Raw genomic sequence first — 20,089 nt, forward strand, 5'->3', positions numbered from 1 at the left:
CAAAATTTTTTTTATGAAATGGGTTCGGGTGGTTGTCCTTATCATAAAATTCAATTTGTTGGGATAATTGGAGGTTGGAAACAGCCGCCATCTTGGAAAAGAGATTGGTATCGTTTTTATTGAATAGCTCCATTGTTATTCATTTTAACAAAAAATGACAAATGTAAGACTTATTAACAATAAAATTATCTAAAAAATGATATAAAAAACAATTGCGTGAGTTGATTAAATAAAATTTTATAGTTTGTCAAAGTGCGGGTTTGTATCGCAAGGTTGGGACAAAATGACATTTGCTCATATATCTGACGAACTTTTGATATGTCTGGATAAAATGTGGCTGCAAAACTGCGTACTTATATTTTGGTTATAACTCTACTCCCAAAATTTGCTCGGCCTTATAGCAAAAAAGTAGCTTTTTTCTCACTTTTTACTAGTACATGGAGACTTTTGGAGTTGGATAACTTCTACAATATGATGGTTACAATAACGATTGTGGGGTCATTTTATAGATAATTATAAATACTATAATTCATTTTTGAAGAATTATCCAAACAAATCAAAAGTTCGTCAGATATATGAAAAAATGTCATTTTGCCCCAACCTTGCGGTACAAACCCGCACTTTGACCAACAATAAAATTTTATTTAATCAACTCACGGAATTGTTTTGTATATCATTGTTTAGATAACTTTATTGTTAATAAGTCTTACCTATGTTTTTTTTTGTTAAAATGAATAACAATGGAGCTATTCAATAAAAACGATACCAATCTCTTTTCCAAGATGGCGGCTGTTCCCAACCTCCAATTATCAAAACAAATTGACTTTTATGATAAGGACAACCACCCGAACATATTCCATGAAAAAAATTTTGTCCCGCGAAAAATGCGATTTCATGCCCATATTTTGACTAATTTCCCTGAGCTAAAACAGCAACTTCATTTTTTTTTTATCATAATGATCGATAAACAAATCCCGAAAATATTGACAAAAAATGGAGTACATAAACAAAAGATTTTAGAAGAAACTAATGGCACTTGCGTTTTTTTCCATTAAGATAATTTGTTTTAGAAAACCAACATACATAATTATTTTATGCCGTTATTATTATGTCCTTATTAACTTCAGTTTCTTGGTAAAGGGTTCATGCCTGACGTACTGGGAATTGTTTTTTAGGTTCTCAGGAGTGCTAGCCCGTTGTTTAAAAAAAAGAGAAAAAGTATGTATAACGTTCAAGAAAATAATACGTATACGCCACAGTGTACACCCAAACTCTTTTGTTTTTGTTCTGCTGCTATTTCGATTTCTCCTCGTATTTGAACCATGTGATTTACTTTCGGTTTTGCATTTGCGATTTTTGTTATTCCAGAAAATATCATGATCCGAAAAAGAAAACATAAGTGAGTAATTAAATGTTCTTAAAAAATTTCTAAAATGTAAAATTTTCTTATACAAAATAAAAAAAAAATAATAATAATAAACTCGCAACTATTTCAACTACCACAAACTCTTCCCGAAGTGTAAAAACATATTCGTTTATCAAAATTATCAAATTAGATGGAAAATCTAAACAAAGTCGTATTTTAAATTTTTAATGATAATCCAAGTGTTGCCAATTAAATTCACACATAGTCGTACGGTGGCACCAGCAGCAATATAATAATTAAAATATCGCGCTAATGCAATTGACTATGCGGTATCTATTCACACACAGAAATCCGTGGATCTGCCACAATATGACCGCAAGGAGAAAGTGATTTATCTCGTTTTTCATTCATTGAAAATGCAATAATATGTCGGTAGTTGTTAGTATGAATGTTGGTTTGAGTGAAAATCATCTTTTGTGTAAACATTTTTATTAGTCAACAAAATAATTAAAAAGTTTGTTGTAAAAAAATGTCTAATGGTTGTTGCAATGTAACTATAACTATAAACTTTGTATCAAACAGGCGTCACATCTCACAAAGTGTGCGGTTTATTTTTTCTCTAATCTGGGATCAGAGTTAGGTGTTATTGCCAAGTTTAAAGTTGTGTAACAATTGAATTTCTTTTTTTAATATGGCTCGAGATGAATGGCCGACCTTAGGGGAGTTAGTTGGAAGTTTTGTTTTATTGAAGTCTATTTGGCGTATAAGAGTTCGTAGGCAATTATTTTATTGTTCGCTCTTGTGACTTTTGTGATTATGTATTTTTGTTATAAGACAAAAAAAGTCAAGGCATTTTTTAAAATTGTGATTATTATGAGGTGAACTTTCTAACACAACGTAATTTTAATTAAGTTTCCTGGGGGAATTATTTTAGTGTTAATTACATGTAGGTATCCATATAATTGGAATTGCTAGCAACGTATTCAGTAGTATACGCTGCAAGCAATTTGTGATGTAACATAATGCTTAAAAGTTTGTTGAACCTTTGCCTGAGGTGCAATAAATTCGCTAAGGTATTTAAATTGTTTCCGCCTTATTTAATATGGATTTAATAACTTTGTTACTGACAGAGGCTTTCAACTGACAAAAAATAATTTCGGTTACAAGAGGAATGGAATATATTTTGTCAAGTATTTTTACGAACTAAATACTTAATAGAGCTAAAAAGATAGGAGATGGATATAAAAACGGCATGGGTAAACATTAACCGATATTGATTGCACATGCGTGTAGTGCAGTTGAGGAAAAACGCATTATTCAGGAATGTACACAAGTCAAGGGAAGTAAGTAATTTAGTTGTGTTGTTAAATAAAAAAGCCAGGTATTCTGAAAAACGCAAGTATTAAAATTGAAATAATTATTTTGAGAACAGAAATGAAAACTGCACAGAGAAAAAGACATTCTCAAAACAAGTTAAATCTGCATCAAATAAAGGGAATTTCTGCATGGTTTTTGACCAAGAAGACTTCGGTCTTAAAAAAAGTGGACAAATCTGCTTATTTTCTTTGCAACTTAACAACGCATTTTCGGTGCAAAATGAAAGCACCAACAGAATTTATTAAAAAAATCCTTTTAAATTAGAGTGAAAATCCTTATAATTTTCATTCTCTTGGGGCCTGCATATAAAAATTTTATATTGTGACTTTTAAAAAATAAAACGAACCATTGTATGTTCTTTTTAACATTTCTAAAATCCAAAAGTACATACATTAAGCTCACAAGACTCTCTTACCAAAACAAAAAAAAACTTAGTAAATATCCTGAATGAACAGCAGAAAAACACTCTAAACCTCATTCAAATCACTTCTCAAATAGCTCTCAACAGAATATAATCCAAACACAAATACTCGTATACAACCAAAACAGAAGCTTTCACTTAATTTAAAATTACCAGCGACACTCGATCTTCAATGGCTCTACACCACTCGAGTCATATTTTAAGATGCCTCTTTGTCAAAAGAAAAACAAAATAAAAAACAAATAAGAAACCTGCGCAACAAGTGTATTTTAAAACCAAATCAGATTGTAAGCGACCTGCATATTAAAACCATCGACATTGAAATCAACCGAGGAGCTCCCAAGAAAAAAGAGCCTTGAATGATGGACGCATGGTTTACTTTATGGTAATAAGCTCGGGTAGTTCTATTGGCTATCAGTACACCGCATGACAGTTTTGTTATAGATTGCATGTTATTGCCTTGAGCATTTACGTATAGTCAAACAGTTTGAATTTTCCTTTTTTTATAACACGTCTACCGTGAATGAGGTCAGTAGTTGAACTCAAAACTGAGTATATACGCATTGAAGACCAACAGACTGAACCGCGTAAGTTGAAGACGCAAGCTTAAAAAAAAAGTAAAACAACTTGAGTGTGTGTTATTTGTTACCACATCTTTGAAAAGTGACATATGGAGCAACACAAGACCACAAACCGAGCACTTGGAATATTGACCAAGTTATTGTGCTAAACACGCTTACCTGCTTGACTTGTTCTTAAAGTGTAACCAAACAATACTTTACTTGAATTCAATGGTGGATTTCTTGTATTATTTTTTTAGGCGGTAGAACACAGAGGGCGTCAAATAAAGAACAACTATTTAGAACTTGTTCAAAATTCGAAATTTGACAGCTGTCCAAAATTGTTAGATTTTTGGCGAAAACAATTTTCTTATCTCTTAGGACTCAAAATGTTGAATATCGAGTTGAAATTTCTTAAGTATACTTAAGTCACAAAATCTACCAAGTCCGCCCCTGGTCAAAGACAGTAGACACTTGAGAATTTATTTTGTTTATTTGCTGTTTGCCTGTCACAAAAAGAAGACGAACTTCTTAAGTGGGATTCTCGGTCAGGAAGTTGATTATAGTCGTTAGTGCTTCTATACTTTTTATGTTTTTTGTTTTGGTGTGATGATTGTTGGTGAAGCTGTAAAGTAATTGTTACTGCATTCTAGTGTTAGGTGAAGCTATATAAAATGATGATAGTACCATAAAAATATAACTGTCCCAGATTAAGATTGATGGCATGGTATATGGTTTTTTATTTATGATTGCTTGTTTATTTTTTTTTGTTAAGCGTTCACAAATTACAAAATGTAGTTTTACTGCTAAAAAAAAACAAAGATGGTAATCAAAGAACAAAACAGAAAAACTATGAAATTATAAATCTTTTCTTAATTTGGTTTCTTTTTTTAACAGTTTCTATAACACTTATAACTTATACTCCTACAGAATTATTTCCGAGAGGTGATTTTTAAATGCTTTGGCAACCTACTTTTTTCAACTCCTTCAAAATGTTAAACTTTAGTTTTTTTTTGATTAGTTCTTTTAGAAAAACTTGTACATACATATATATGAATTACTGGGCACAAAACAATGTTAATCTAAGTAGCACCTTTCTAGAAACCGATGAAGTATTTTTTTTCAGATTTTTATTTGTCAGAAATACCTAGGTCCGAAATAAACGAGTCTCTCCAAACCAGCCTTCAGTTCCATTCCACTAGGTTAATTGGGTTAACTTTCCACTTTGAGGGATTTTTTCAGGATCGATTTCTTTAAAATTCCCGATTAACTGGACAGATCATTTAAAAAAAAAAAAAAACAAAAAAGATCTTGCATCCGATCTTGACAATATCAGAAGGAATATGAGAGTTCAAGAAATCGCTTTGTAGTCCAAAATAGTAACGAAGAAGTGTTTTTCCTATGTCGTTTTTTTTTTAAGTCACTTTTACGGCTTTGATTAAGCTTCCGAACATTATTTCGGCGAGAGCAACTTTTTTATTAGACGTCCGCTTACTAGACCATAACCATTGTAGTGTATTGCAAGTGGAAATTCTGGCGATTAAGTTCTAACTTGGCTAAGAGAAAACTTTGTACCCAATACGGTTATGAAGATCTTCTCGGATAATTAAATCTCTTTGAAGATCAATCACGACTGTCAAAATTTCTAAGCGAGATGTCTACTTCGTACTTAAACGTTCAAAGGATTTTTTGAATTTGAATCGACTGTAGGAGTTGCATGGACGAAGAAAAAGAAGAAACTATTCTCACGTCTTCTGTGCACCTACCCTGCTCTCTCCAATAAAAGACTCGCATCTAGGAGAATTCTTCTAGGGATGTAATGAAAACAGAGGAAGGAAAGTGTATCCCTAGAGGCTTCGAGTGGCTCGACTAGTGAGTTCCAAACTCGCTAGTTTTTTTTTTGGTATCCAAATTGACCCATGAGGTTTAAGTGAGTATAGGCATAGGGTCTTCAGCATTGAATAATTACAAATAGAAGTAACACAGCAGATTACTCATGCGACTAGGAGTATCGGAAGATAGATGAACTACATAGGGCTGCCCCTCAACTATCATGTATTTTCGAGTTGCGTCTAAACTAATTCTTTTTTTAAACCTTCATAAAAAAATTAATTATTATTATTATATATTTCAAAGAGCTTATATTGATATAAGTTTTCGTATATTGAAAAGTCATATTAGTCTAGCGAACCAAGTGGATGCCTTTTACTCCTACCGGCCTAGGTTCGAATACCGGTAAAAATTGAAAATGTTTTTTTTTTTGAGGAGATTTTTTTTGACAAATTTAATTAACTTTTATTCTAGTAATGTAAAAAAAAAAAAAAACACCTCAATTTCCCTTCAGATTCGAACTTAGGCAGGTAAACTTAACAGACATTCACCTTATCCTCTAGTCTAGGCTATCTCCACTGTTTGAAATATGAAAACATTTATCTATATAAGCTGTTTAGGATTTGATTTTGGGTTGCTGGATTTGCTTTTGGATTGTTGGATTTGCTTTTCTTAATTTTTTGAATTCACAAACCTAAAAACGATACTAGAGACTGTGAGAAAACAGCGGAAGTTTCCCTTGGTGTCTACTTCTATTTGTAATTATTCAATGGTCTTCAGTCTTCACCCAACAGCCACTTTAACTAAGAAAAAAAAAATAAAAGAAGAAATGAAAGAAGTCTGATTATTATCGGACTGGCACCCGTGAAACAGCTTTAACTCTAGACACGAGACTTGGTTGTGGTACCTTTGATTTGTTGTTGTTGTTAATCAAAGATCACAATAAAAGTACTGTCACTACTACTCATTATTCATTCGTTAAGTGTCGTAATACTTACTTACTTACTTACTTACTTACTTAGGGTCACCAGCGCGCGTAAGGCGGCTACAATCCGCTGTGGATTTGAAGCTCAACCAAGAAGCTTTGCCAGCCAGCTCTATCTTTAGCTCGCTGCTTCCAGTTTCGCACGCCAAGTTGATTGAGGTCTTCTTCCACCTGGAGGTGGTACTCTCTTGGCTAGGTTAGTGTCCTTGTACAACCCGTTAAGTTCATTGTTGTATCTTCTTCTCCAATCACCATTAATGTACACGGGACCAAATCTCGCACGAAGAACTTTTCTCTCGAAACATTCCAGGATGTTTTCATGCACCTTCGTTAAAGACCATGCTTTTGCATAAGGTCGAATTTTAATGATGAATATAATGAAAACTAGATTGAAGAAGAATTTTTTTTTAATAGAAGATCCATGCGGAATGGTCTAGCAAACTTGCATGATTAAACATCACCATATTTGGCAAAAAATCTCATAAGGAATTCCTCTTAGAAGCAACTTTTTAAAATTTAAATCTTAACAGAAATTTTTAAAAACATCTCTTTAATAATTTCAGAAACAACTTTGCCAAAAATAAACTAACCACACAAAAAGCAATTTCTGCATGAGGTGTCTTAAACCAGCAAAATAAAAAATATATTATAATTTTGATCAATAATTTTATATTCATATTATAGTCTCTTAAAATAATATTTATCTAATTTCTATTCATCACATTATGATGCAACACCAAATACAAATAAAATATTTCTTCTTGCGTGCGATACCATACAACCTAAATTTGGAACCTTTTAAGGTCACTCCTCCACAATCATTAAAAAACAAAAATGTGTATTATGGCTCTTTAAAGCTATTAGCTTTTTATTTATTTATAATTTATTTATTCAAATTGAGTAAAGTGTAGGTAGGTATAAAACTTTTAATTGGTAAGCGTAGATTTTCTATTTTTTTTTTAATAAATTGGTATGCGCTACTAACTTCAATTAATATCTATCAATGGAAATTGTATGTCTGTGGTAGTTTTGTTAGTCTTTTAAAAACATTATATTGCTGTGACATCAATCACTATAGCTAACTGGCATTTGAACAATGGGAATTCTCTGTTCGAATAAAAAATATGGTACGCTTCACTTTAAGTGAGTTTTGTGTGCATAAATGAGAAACACATTTATGTGACGATAAATGCAAATTATTAAGTACATAAATGAGTCGCATGAACATACTTTCATTACTGATTAAGCATTTTATCAAAAATCAAAAAATCATGGAAATATGAATATGTTTTCGAGATTCTGTTCTATGTTCTGATCTGATTTTTTTATTTAAAATTGTTAATTTGTTTTTAAAATACATATTTTTTTTTAATCGAGTGTGAGGTCTTCTTTAAACTTACTAGTTTATTGTAGTTTTTTGTGGCTCCATTACCTTGCTTTTAAAATACGCAAGTGAAACTCAACTTCTAGTTAATCAAATATACAAATTCAAATTGGTACAAACGCTTGACTGGCTGCAAAACGATAAATTAAATGCGCTTGTTATGCCCATCAAAAGTTGAAAACAAAAAAATAAAAAAAAACATTTTTTTTATTTTTAAAGAAGTTAAAAAAAAAGTTTAAAAACACGTTAAATGATTTATGGTTTGCAAGCGTTAACGTATAAACATGAATTCGATCTTTATTTTCGTTTGGAAATAAAAAAAACTGATGTTAGAAATACATGTATTCATTTATTTTGTTTGCAAAATTATGTAAGTTCAGTGGCGGGTCAAAATTTTGTTCCGCCTCAAACAACGTACCTCATAATAAGGACAGACCCATTGAATCAAATATAATAGGTGGAGCTTATTATTGACCATTTGGTTCATGCCTCCCTTATAGTGTTTTCGGATGAATTTTTCATCCAAAACCAGGAGAAAAAAAAAACGTGTAGAGTCATAATTCTACAGGCTAAAGTCCATAAGGAACTATTGGCCAAATTGTACGTGTTATAAGACCACAAACCAATTATGAACTTACAAACCACCCAAGTGTGTCAAAAATCCCCAAAAAAGGAGCCATAACTCCCTAATCTTAAAAAGAATGTGGGTTAATAGTGTTTTAGAAAAAATTATTTGTAAACAATGAGGAATCGCACAATTACTAGATTTTTAAAATAATAAATTAATTAATTAAGTTTAAGCAAAGTTTATGAAGAATATTTCGAAAACTGAGGAGAGCTCCGTTTTAAACTTAATGAGGAAATTTTCGGAAAGTTGCACCAAATTAGTTAATTAATTTTTCTAAAATGAAACACTTGATAACTTTTCTATATTTAATTTTCAAAAAACCCAATTTTTGATTCGTCAAAACAGCTTTTGAAAGTAGCTTTACAAAATTGAGGGTTTAATATTTATTGAAGAATCTTTGAAAAATTAAAAAGTCAACATTATGTCTTAAAATAGAAGAGAACAATACTACTTGTAATCAGATTTATAAAAGAATCAATAATAAAATGCATTTGAAATTAAAAAAAAGAAATATTTATTGGAACTGAAAAAAGTTGCATTAAAAAAATATTTATTGCAACTGAAAAATATTTGCATAAAAAAAAATATTTATTGCAAATAAAAAAAAAAAAATGCCATTAATTTTTTTTTTGACTTTTTTTTTAATTTGTGATAGAAAACAAATGCATTAAAAAAATTATTTTTTACAACCCTGATTGTAAATAAGAAATTCTTATAATTTTTTCTCTTAAGATAACAGCTGTGTTTTTATGACAATTATATAAAGCAGAGGAAAACTTTTTCACGAAAACGCTCGAAAGGGAATCTGATTTTTAAGCTCTATTTTTGTATTAATCTTCTAAAAATTGTTCCCAAATATTTATCTCAACTTGTTTTTACTTAAAGAAATAATTCCCAGTGAATTTTTATTGTTCAACTCTGTGTTGTTGACTTAAATCTTAAATTCACAACTGTAAAATTAATATTACTAAAATCTGAACTTAAAGTTCAAAGATCATGGGAAAATACTTTTTTTCAGTGTTCCTTTCAAAAGCTAATTGATGTTTCATCTTAATAACCACATTTCAATAAACTTGTCAACATTATTACACCTAGTCAAATAGTCAACTTTTTCCAATAAATTATGTTCGTTCTTTATGGGATCACTTTTTTTCTATATCGAACACATAATCTAATATAATTGACCCTAGATCACTAGTGAATAATTATTGCATTTAAGATAAAAAAGAGAGAAAAAAAAAAAAACATAAAATTAATTCCCATTAATTACAGTTCAAACGAACCTCCACCTTCATTATAAATATAAAAATGTTTTTCAATTTATTTTTCCATTCACACACAGCATCCGCATCTAACTTTTATTCAGCGGTTTTTTTTTTTTAATTTTATTTTTCTATAAATGTTCATATATTCCACCCCAACTTCACCGATAACCGCCCATGTTAGTTCCCCCACGCGTTCAATTATAAATCCACCGACCAACGCGCTACCAACAACTACTGACCTACATGGGAATCTTCAAGCCTTTTACAGCGCACAAAACAACACAACAAATGAAATTAATTCTCAGCTTCAACTTCAGGTATCTAATAATAATTTATCTTTTCAAAAAAACTCATTTTCATTTTATTATTGTTGTTGTTAGTTGTTATTATTAATTCAAGTGCAAGTGCTCACTCAGTGAATCCGCGGCGCGCGATATTTTATATAAATAAAGCCTGACCGCTGCGGTGCGCTGGTGCAGCATGTAATTTTGCAGCGGCCTTCTCAAGGCGCACAAAGAAACGATTTGTCTTGACAATGGTTTCACTATTTCATTTAATGATGTTTGTTTGCATTTATACTATGGTGGTCACGCCAGCAGAAAATTACACTTACTTCAAACAAATGTAGGCACTCGAAGTCGCACTTAGTTAAACATAAGTGGGAGGTTTTAACATATCAGAGACAGAGGTATTCTTGTTGTTTAAGATCATCATCTTGACAATTCATTTTGAGAGAAATGGATTTGAAGTAATTTTTTAACAGGTGAACTGCATTGTTTGGCTTAGAGATTATGAATAATTGTGTTAATATTTTTCGTGGCTTATTGGTTACTGCGCATTTTTCTCGCTTAACAAAATGATTTAACGTGAGATCATTTTAATGTCATTAACACGACTAACAGACGTTTACCTAATGATGCCTTTAGTCATTTTTGTTGTGAGATTTCGAACTACTGTTCCCCTGAGTAAACTGATTTCATAAAATTACTTACATCATATTATACAAAATCGCTTTATTACTCACTAAGTGAACTGTAGAAATCAAGAAAAAATTGTTTGTAATATGATAGGCCCTGTGAGGTTTCCCTGCGGTACACCAATTTTAACTTACTTTACCTTGTTTTTACGTTATAAGTTATAATTTAACACCACAAATAAATTGAATTCCCACCATAGATAAGAAAAAGATTCTTAAGCAAAATTATCCAAAAAATTTTCAAATCCTTTTTCATTTCTGTACTTAAAATGCTTTAAAACTAAGTTTCTTTTCTTAGCCCCAAATGAAACTCATAAAGCGTCAGGGTACAAAAGATTGATTCATATCCATTTAATTTCCATGAGGTAATGAAGCATATCCAATTTCAGTTTGAAGTTTTTTTTGTGTTTCCATTGTTAACATCGCGAACTGAGGTGTGCACTGCAAACAACCTAGTTATCGGTATAGGTTGGTCTTGCAATCATCATAATACGATGTTTGTTTGTTTTTTATATCAACTGCGCGAATTTGTAAAACATGATCATCGTTGTTGTTGTATTATTTTCTTCAATTTCCATTTTTTTAATTATCAATGCAAATAGCAGGTTGTCATGTCGGCAAACAAACGTGTAAAGGTTAACACGCTGTTCTTATATTAAATGATAGAAAGTTGATAGAGTGAATACTTTATTGTTTCAGTTTCTATTAGTTTCCCGCGGGAGCTATTTTTTCCCATGGAAGGTACTTATTTAATAAAAAAGATTATTTTTAAAAATAGAAAAATATTACGTAAATTAAAAAAATTCTGAAGTTAGTAGGTAAACATTCTAGTTTTTTGAGTTTATTAAGTAATTTTTAGGAGACTACCAATGTCTTCTAATGAGTTAACTTAACAAAATTTAAGGAAAATTTATGGAAGTTTCGAAAAATTTGATAATTAATTTATTAATTTTCATCTTCAATGAAATGTTTTGAAACTTTTTTTTATCAATAGGTTAAATATTTTTTATGTGTTTGAAATTTTTTAAATTATAAAAATATTTTTTTTAAAGGCTTTAAGGGGGTCTTTCTCCCTTCGTTGAGGTGGGATTAGCATTTTTTTTTAATGACTTAAAAACAAAACAAAAAAACTTTTAAAAACTTATGTCAAAATGGGCAGGTTCAGAAACGTTAGGCACTAAATATTTAGGTAATTTCTCGGTCTCTGATTGGTCAGCTGTCAAAAAAAATCTTTCCAATTTAGGTAATTTTATTGGAAAGCTAACTGGAAAGTTAGGCAAGAAAATTTTCCCAAAAAATTTAGGAAAGTTTTTTTTGTCAAAATGACAGCAGATTGTTTTGAATTAAGGAAATTATTTAGCAAAATTTAATTTATTTGTGTGAAAAACGAGTAAAAAGTGCATTATCGGTTATAATTAATATTATTTATTCATTAAAGTTAAGTAAAATTTGGTGTATTCCCCATGCGATCGGTAAAATACTTAAGTAAATTTTGAAATTTAACAATAGCATCATATCCAAACTAATTTAGTAAAATTTCCTCAAATTTAAGTTCAGAAAATGACGTTGCCTAAATATCTAGTCGCTAATATTTCCTGAACGTGCCCAATGATACATTTTCAATAACTAGTTATTTCAATCAATTATTTTCGAAATAATCGATTTTAAAGTCAAAATTTGGGAAAACAAGAGTTAAAAAAACATGCACTGAATACAATTTTGTCAAGACTGGATTTAAAAACAAAATTGATAAATAATTAAGACTGCCTCAATTGATTCCCTACCAAACCAAACACTGAAAACCATTTCCTATATGTCTTCTAGTTTTTGAGAAAATTGAAATCCATTATGGAGGCATTAGGAAAATAATCGATTGAAATAACTGGCTTTCGAAAAATGCATCATTCATAACTGTAAGGATTGCCGACTGTTTTTTAAATATTTTTTAAGACATTAAAGTAATTGTAGGTATTCTAACCGGGTCATGTATTTTCAAAATTTCGAAAATTTAAAATAAAATTATTTGCAAAATTTTAATGAGTTCCGTCAACTTCTAATGCTTGCTTAGCCGGATTTCCTTACAGATTGTTTGGGGGTCCGAAAATGTGATCACCGTTTATGGGAAAGGAATTTTACAATTTCTTAAGTGTACTTTACAAATTGTCACATGTCGCACATGTCACATGTCGCACTTGTCACATGTTTATAAAATAGTTGAGCATATCTACAGAGTGTAGGCTTTTTTCAAAATTGTTCATTTAATGAAGAGATCAGATTTTAGAAGATTTTCAGAAAAATAAAAAATAAATTACAATTACATAGATTTTTTCTTTCCTGAGGGATGAAGATTTTATGTTTTATATTAGACAAACCAACAAAATTAAAAGTTGAAAAAAAAAAATCCATAACAAACAAAAAATAAATATATGGCATTTTTACACCTATGTATCTACTAAACTTTAAAATGATCATAACCAAAAACTACCTCCTTATTAAAATGCAACTTGTCTTGTTTTATTTGGTCAGAAAATCACTAATATGTCACCTTTAATGATCTCCCAATAACAGCATTGGCTGTTTTTATTAAGTTAAACAATAATTACTTTGTATCTTTTTGTGTTTAATTTTGCATTTTCTCTTTTTTTCTTTCTTTTTATTTTGTTTCTTGATCATCTTCTACTTTTATTCGTGATCTTACACAATAACCATAAAAAAAACAATAAAAATAAAATTCAAACAACAATCGATACAAAAAAAAAAACCAAAACATATAAAAGCTGGCAAGTTCACGGTCAAAATCCGTCCTGATGAGTCTCAGATGTACAACAAGCCGTTCGAGATCGCGTTCACTTTCAACCGATAATCTTGGCCGGGGAAAACATAACAAACTTCAGGTAAGACATCTCTAAAAGCACCAACAGCAAAAAGAAACAACACACTCCGACTGTATTTAAGCTTTGGGCTGCTGTTTGTTTTAACGTGTTTTTCGTTTGTGTGTTTTTCTTTTTTTTTGGCGTTAATAACCTGGATTAACATGTTAACATCTAGATGGTCAATGAAGTTTTTCATTCATTTTTTGGAACCTCTGCCATAAAAAAATACATAACTCTTTCTTTAAATTCCCATATTAATAAAATGCCTTAACAAAAAGACTCACAATGCTTTTCCATTTCCACTTTTTCTTACTCAATTGAAACAAGTTGATCTTGTTATGGTTTTTTTTTGTTTGTTTATTATTTAAAATTGCACCTTAAAATTTACATATATCTTTTGTCACACCTCCGATACATACTCACATTGGGTTCATCAAATAACAATCATTTTGTGTGAATTTTTTACTAATTGGATAGATGTTTTGAAACTGTCATGGTGACATATAATTTACTGCTATAAGATCTTGTTTTTTTTTTTTTTTTTTTTGAAATGACGTCAGTTATAGTCAACGGACTGACTCTTTGGAGTAGAAATATTAAATAATAATTATTAACAAATTTATTTACAGCGACTTTCATCTTTTGTTGGGAAAATTTAATTTGCATTTCTATATGGTTTGAAAGAATAACTGAAGCGATAAATGCTAATTTGTATGGCAAATTATTACGTACCCGTTTTTTTACTTCGAATTTGTTTGAGAAGTTTGATGTTACAAGAAAATTAAATTTAAGTCTTTTCAGTGTAATTTACAAATATACGATAAATACTGCAAATGGTGGTGGTAACCTACGACGTCAATAACTTTGCTTTTCAAAATTTTTTTAGTTAGTTAACTAGCGGTGGCCATATTTTTTTAAAACCGATTTTCAAAAAGAAAGAGGTTCTAAACTCGTCTGAATTTTTTTTTATGTTTTTTACCTCAGAACTTTGAACTGGGTGAACCGTGTGGTCACATTTCGATTTAGTCCAGTTCTGACTATGGTATCCATGAGAAAATCATATAAGCTTGTGTTTCGATCCATAAAAGTTGGTTTTTTTCAAAGTTTTTAAGACTTATGCAATCTTATGGTTACTCGTGTATCGGAAATTAATAGTTTAGGCTTCTAGACAACAGATGTAAGATTGGAATCGACGCAGTGAATAGAGGGACAGATAACAAGTAAAATGACGCATTAAAGTGAAAACGTCCAAAAATGCAGATTCGCGGTTTTGGCGTTGTGCCGACGATATCATGATTTCAAAATTCCTATTTCCAATTTCAAAAATCTGTGTGTTCAGAATATGGTTATCATAGAAATTTTACTCCGACCTCGCGAAAACGAAACGTTTTGAAAAACTTCATTTAAATATTGGGTATATATTGAAAATTACATAAGTTTCTGAGGAAATAAAAAATTAATCTTATATCTTTATCTTCTCACTTATTTTTCTATTTGCCTTTGTTATACTTTTGATATTAGCAAAAATATAGTATTTTGCATTATAATTTTTGTCTGTTTTATGATACACAGATACACAGTATTTAATTTAATTAATTTTAAATTATTTTGAAATACAGAATTACAGTCAGGCAGTATTATTATCATTCAAAAGTAAGCACAATATCGCAACACACGAAATGTGAAAAAAGTACGTTCACCGGCATACATAGTATCCCCACCATGTTATTTTCTAAATGTTTGTATGAAAATATTAGTTATTATAGAATTTTATGTTGATGGTTTAAGTTTTTCTATAGAAAAAAATATTACACATACACCACAGTGAACCGTAAAACGTCCTAGATAATTTCGCCACATATAGAGGAAGTTAAATCCAATTTAGAGGCGGAAACTTCATTATAGGAAAGGTGTATAATACAAAAAACAACTTTTCATCAATGATATTTAAAAAAACTCTTCTGATTGAAAAATATATTTTTTAATGAAGGTTTTGAATGAACAACAACAACCTGTATGTGTTACCACCAAGTTCATAGGCTGCAGTTAACTTGGTGGTAACACACACAGGTTGTTGTTGTTCATTCAAAACCTTCAATATAAATTGATATATAAAATAAAGTTAATCTCGTTGAAGAAGAATTGTTGTTTCTTGAAACTTGGTAAAGACTAAAGAGTTCATCATAGAGTCGATGTTCTTGAAGTTTCACGAAAAACTAATTAAACGTAGCTAAATTATTCACAGAGAAGACGACGCTTACCTGTTTTCTCCGTTACCGTCTTTATCTGCGAATAATTTGGCTTCATGAAATTAGTTTCTCCTGAAACTTCTAGAATATAAACTACATCATGTGCCCTTAAGACTCACCAAGTTTCAAGAAACAACAATTCTTCTTCAACGAGATTAACTTTATTTTATTTTAATGTGTTGAATACTAGTTTTTGAAGAATTTCATTCCAAGTTTTGTGAAAAATGTTTCGAAATTTTTATTTATAAAAAACTGTTAAAAAAACGGTTTTACAAAAAAAGTTTAAATTCCATGGTAGGTTAGGTACACAAGAAATCAAATTGCAAACTTCGTATGAGGTCGAAAAAGTTAAAAAATACATTTTTGTAATTTTATTCTTGATAAGAAAAATATTTTATTTTTATTTTTTGTATAATAAGTAAGAACCGTTTTCGATAAAATTGTAAAACCTTGAGAATGTTAAATGTAAAATGAAAAACAAAATGTTTCAGAATTCCATAAGCACCAATATTTTATGAAAATCTGTCCATACACTTAAGCTGTGAAAATGATGGCAATGCTGGGTTTTGATTAAATCCTTATCGTTTTTTTTTTTTGAAACGAAACCAATAAATTTTAAATATAGATAAAGTTAAAATGGTTCAAACATCAATACTTTTGATTGAGAGGTACCTTTTTTACAGCAATACCACAAAATTGGGACATTTGGTGTTAGTTTGTAATATTCGGTGCAAAAATTGTTTAACTTACAGTTGAAATCAGGCTTTCCTTTATATTGGTATGTCAACGTTAGAGCTATTTATAACCTCACAAAGATATTTTTCATAAAAATTGATTTTAATTTGTAAATGTTAAATGTTAAAAAAAATTCTCATCACGTAAAATTGATCAATAGCTGAATGGAATAAATAAAATTAATACAAAAATGTCACCCGTCGTCGTCGTCGCACAAAGTAAGTAATTATTCAGTGTTCCGGTTATTACCAATTCGTACAAAGAAACATTTTGCAGAGAAATTATAACTACTCTCTATTACTCTGTTTATGCGCATTTGTTTTCCAAATGCAAATTTTGTAAAACATGTTTTAATTGCACTTACATAATTTATCTATTGATATAATCTCATGGTCAAATGTTAAGAAGTTGTTTGAAGCAGGTGTAAACAAAAACAAAATAAAACAATTTTCTTTACATTTTTCCAACCATTGTTTTTCCCTCTGGCGGAGCTTAAAAATATTTATAAATAAGGTAATTTGTATCCAAAGTACATAAATGTGAATCTGTCAAACAATGATTCATTATTTCCGGTGAGTAAATTAACAATAATTTTCTATGTATCATCACTCTGCTGCGACACGGGATCGGCTTTTCAAATTATAAATTTCAAATAATGTAGGTACGTATGTAATTATTTTTAAAGTTTAAAGCTCTCTTCAAATTACAGTTGAGCTTAAAAATTCAAACAAACTAGTACAATTTCATGGCACTTTTATTGCAGTTAGTAAAAAGGTGAAAAACTTTGCTAAGTCACTTTTGAAAAATTCAATGTAAGAGGTTGAGATCTTAGCTAGGCGCATTTCGGATAAGTTAATGTACAAACCATTACAATAACAAGTTAATGTTTAATTCAATATTGTACTAGATTCAGATTGAAAATCGGATAAATACCGTAAATTTATCAAGATGTTAATTTCAAATAGGAATAATTTATATTAAGAGTTAGTCTAGGTTGTTTTGTCTTGTTATTTTGAGTAAATAAACCGAATTTTTTTTTATAGATAAGGTGTTCAAAGCAGGGTGGTAAGAATATCAATTGCAAAAAATGCATTTGAAATAAAAAAATAAAATATTTATTGCAAATAAAAAATGTTTGTATTAAAAAAAACATTTATTGGAACTGGAAAAAACAAATTGTATTAAAAAAAAATTTTTACTGCAACTGAAAAATATTTGCATTAAAAAAATATTTATTGTAAATAAAAAAAATTTGCATTATAAAAAAAAAAAATTCAATCAATGCAAAATGTTATACATTACCTAAATATTTTTTTTATATACGTCGAATTTCTTACAATTTTGACTTTCGACCATACTATTTCAACTAATATTGAACCTAATATATGATCAATTAGCCAAAATTGTAAGAAATTCGACGAATATTAAAAAAAATATTTAATGCATTGATTTTTTTTCAATGCAGAAAATTTTTTATTTACAATAACATTTTTTTGTTCGCAATTTATTGCAAATACAAAATTTTGCAAATTTTTGTTTAATTTTTAATGCATTAAAAAAATGATTTTTTGTTTAATTTTTAATGCATTAAAAAAATAATTTTTTACAACTCTCGTTCAAAGACGTGTAAAGGGAGATACATACAAATGTACTTTGGGTTAGAAGTTCTGAATATTAAAAGTGGACGGGATTCAAAATCACCAGGGACTTGAACGAATTCTTCCATAAAATGAAGCTATACGCAAATTCTTTTCTACAAAAAATTAATGTCACTTAGCAATGATTTGTGGAAGGAGGAGAGACGGAAAAGGCTGTGATTCTGTTGTTTGACGTTCGTCTACCTATAAATTGATTTTTGTAAGCCTTTTGCGAGAACTAGGCTAAGACTGCACAACAGCAGAGGAAGTGCTCAAGATTAACGTTTTTGTGTGAAGACTTGTCAGAATTGAATGCTTGCCTTTCGATCAGAAGTGACTCGTGCTATAAGCTATAATCCTATTAAGATTGGAGTCTCCATCCATTAATCCAAAAAATTCCATCTAACTTGAAGAAATATCCTCATTCAACAAATTCTCTTGACTGCAACAAAATAACAACTTATACTCATTTACAACTTAGCACCAATAGCTAAGCACTTATTAAACTCAAATTGAATACAATTTACGTTATATGGTGCACTAAAACATAATTTGTTTATTAAATCCTCACCACATGGTGTCACGCAAGCTCGTGCCATGTACCAACTATCTCAACACAAAATATTACTTTATTTGCAATGAAGACGCGACAACAACGGCAAACGAAGTCTTTATGATGTAAAGACTTGTGCGGAGGATGCGTGTTTTACGCATCAACTTCAGCATCGTATAAGAGATCCGCTATATAAGTACTATAAATATGTTGCATTTCATCTCCTCATGCAATATTCCTCATTTTCCAGTGTAAAATGATTTTAATAAAATCTAAAGTTTAGTGCCACCAATTAAGTTGGACACAAATATTTGCTAACATGCTAGGCTATAGGCTGGGAGCTACGAGACGCAACTTAAAATGAAGAAAACACACTTTGTGTTGTTCTCATTAAACTGACATTTTTGTTGCTTATTTCCCATGGGATACCAGAAAAATGTTGCAAGAAGTTGGTTTGTCTACATTTTAAAGATAAACAGCCATAGTCACATTAAGATGAATTATCCAGCCACACAGCTACTACTTGTGTATATTTTCTATACAAAAAATTAAAAAGAGGAGAATCGAGGAACAGAGGGCATAACGAATATTTCGGGTCTTTTTAATTCTAGAGATTTTGGTATTCATTTTGTATGAGACAAAAATTGAAGATTTTATTATTTGTACTCTTGTTAATTTCTAGAAATTCGTATAGTATAACATTTTTGAATTACAAAAGGCTGAAGAAATTTATTTATTTTTAATTTTAGATTGGTCCATGGCCTTATACTTGGATACGATGTTGGCATATAATTCATATTAAACAGGTGAAGTGCAAGAATTTTTGAGATTTGATGCGATGATACGAATAAATGTTGCGTCTTTTTGAAAAGAATGTGTGCCAATTCACCAACTGCGCTTCCACTTGTCTGAAGAGTCTATTCATTTTACAAGTTTAGGTTTCAGATTTATTGTTTTTTTTTTTGTTGTCTTTTTTCTTTTGTCTTTGTCATTTTAAGTGTTTTCACTAGCTTATGGTTTTTGTGTTACTAACATTTTGCTTTTTCTTATAAATATTTCTGCACAATTTATGTTTTTTTTTGTAGGTATATACCTAATATAACATTATTTTAATATATTTTATTTATTTTCAGGTGAGTTCAGCTTTTTGAATTAATCGGGACAAAACTCTGATTACACCAAAACCACAAATGATTGTAAGAAATGTATGTTTATTTGCATTATAATAATTTTAGATATTTTTTCTCAAA

The 20,089-nt window shown here is 29.9% G+C and overlaps 1 protein-coding gene across 3 annotated transcripts in view; it reads left to right on the forward strand.

Annotated features, from left to right (window-relative positions):
• Nucleotides 1-20,089, forward strand: part of LOC129908359 (uncharacterized) — an 85,670-nt gene that overhangs the window by 23,949 nt on the left and 41,632 nt on the right. Inside the window, exon 2 of one of the 3 annotated variants that reach the window (XM_055984799.1) lies at nucleotides 13,570-13,686. The exons of 1 other annotated variant lie outside the window; for it this stretch is intronic. In XM_055984799.1, coding sequence (XP_055840774.1) covers nucleotides 13,570-13,686 — 117 coding nt within the window. Of the gene's footprint in view, nucleotides 1-13,569; nucleotides 13,687-19,588; nucleotides 19,646-20,089 lie in introns of all 3 variants that reach the window. One more of the 3 variants, XM_055984800.1, reaches the window with a different exon arrangement.

This window comes from Episyrphus balteatus, chromosome 2 (genome assembly GCF_945859705.1).
Source record: "Episyrphus balteatus chromosome 2, idEpiBalt1.1, whole genome shotgun sequence".
NCBI lineage: Eukaryota > Metazoa > Arthropoda > Insecta > Diptera > Syrphidae > Episyrphus > Episyrphus balteatus.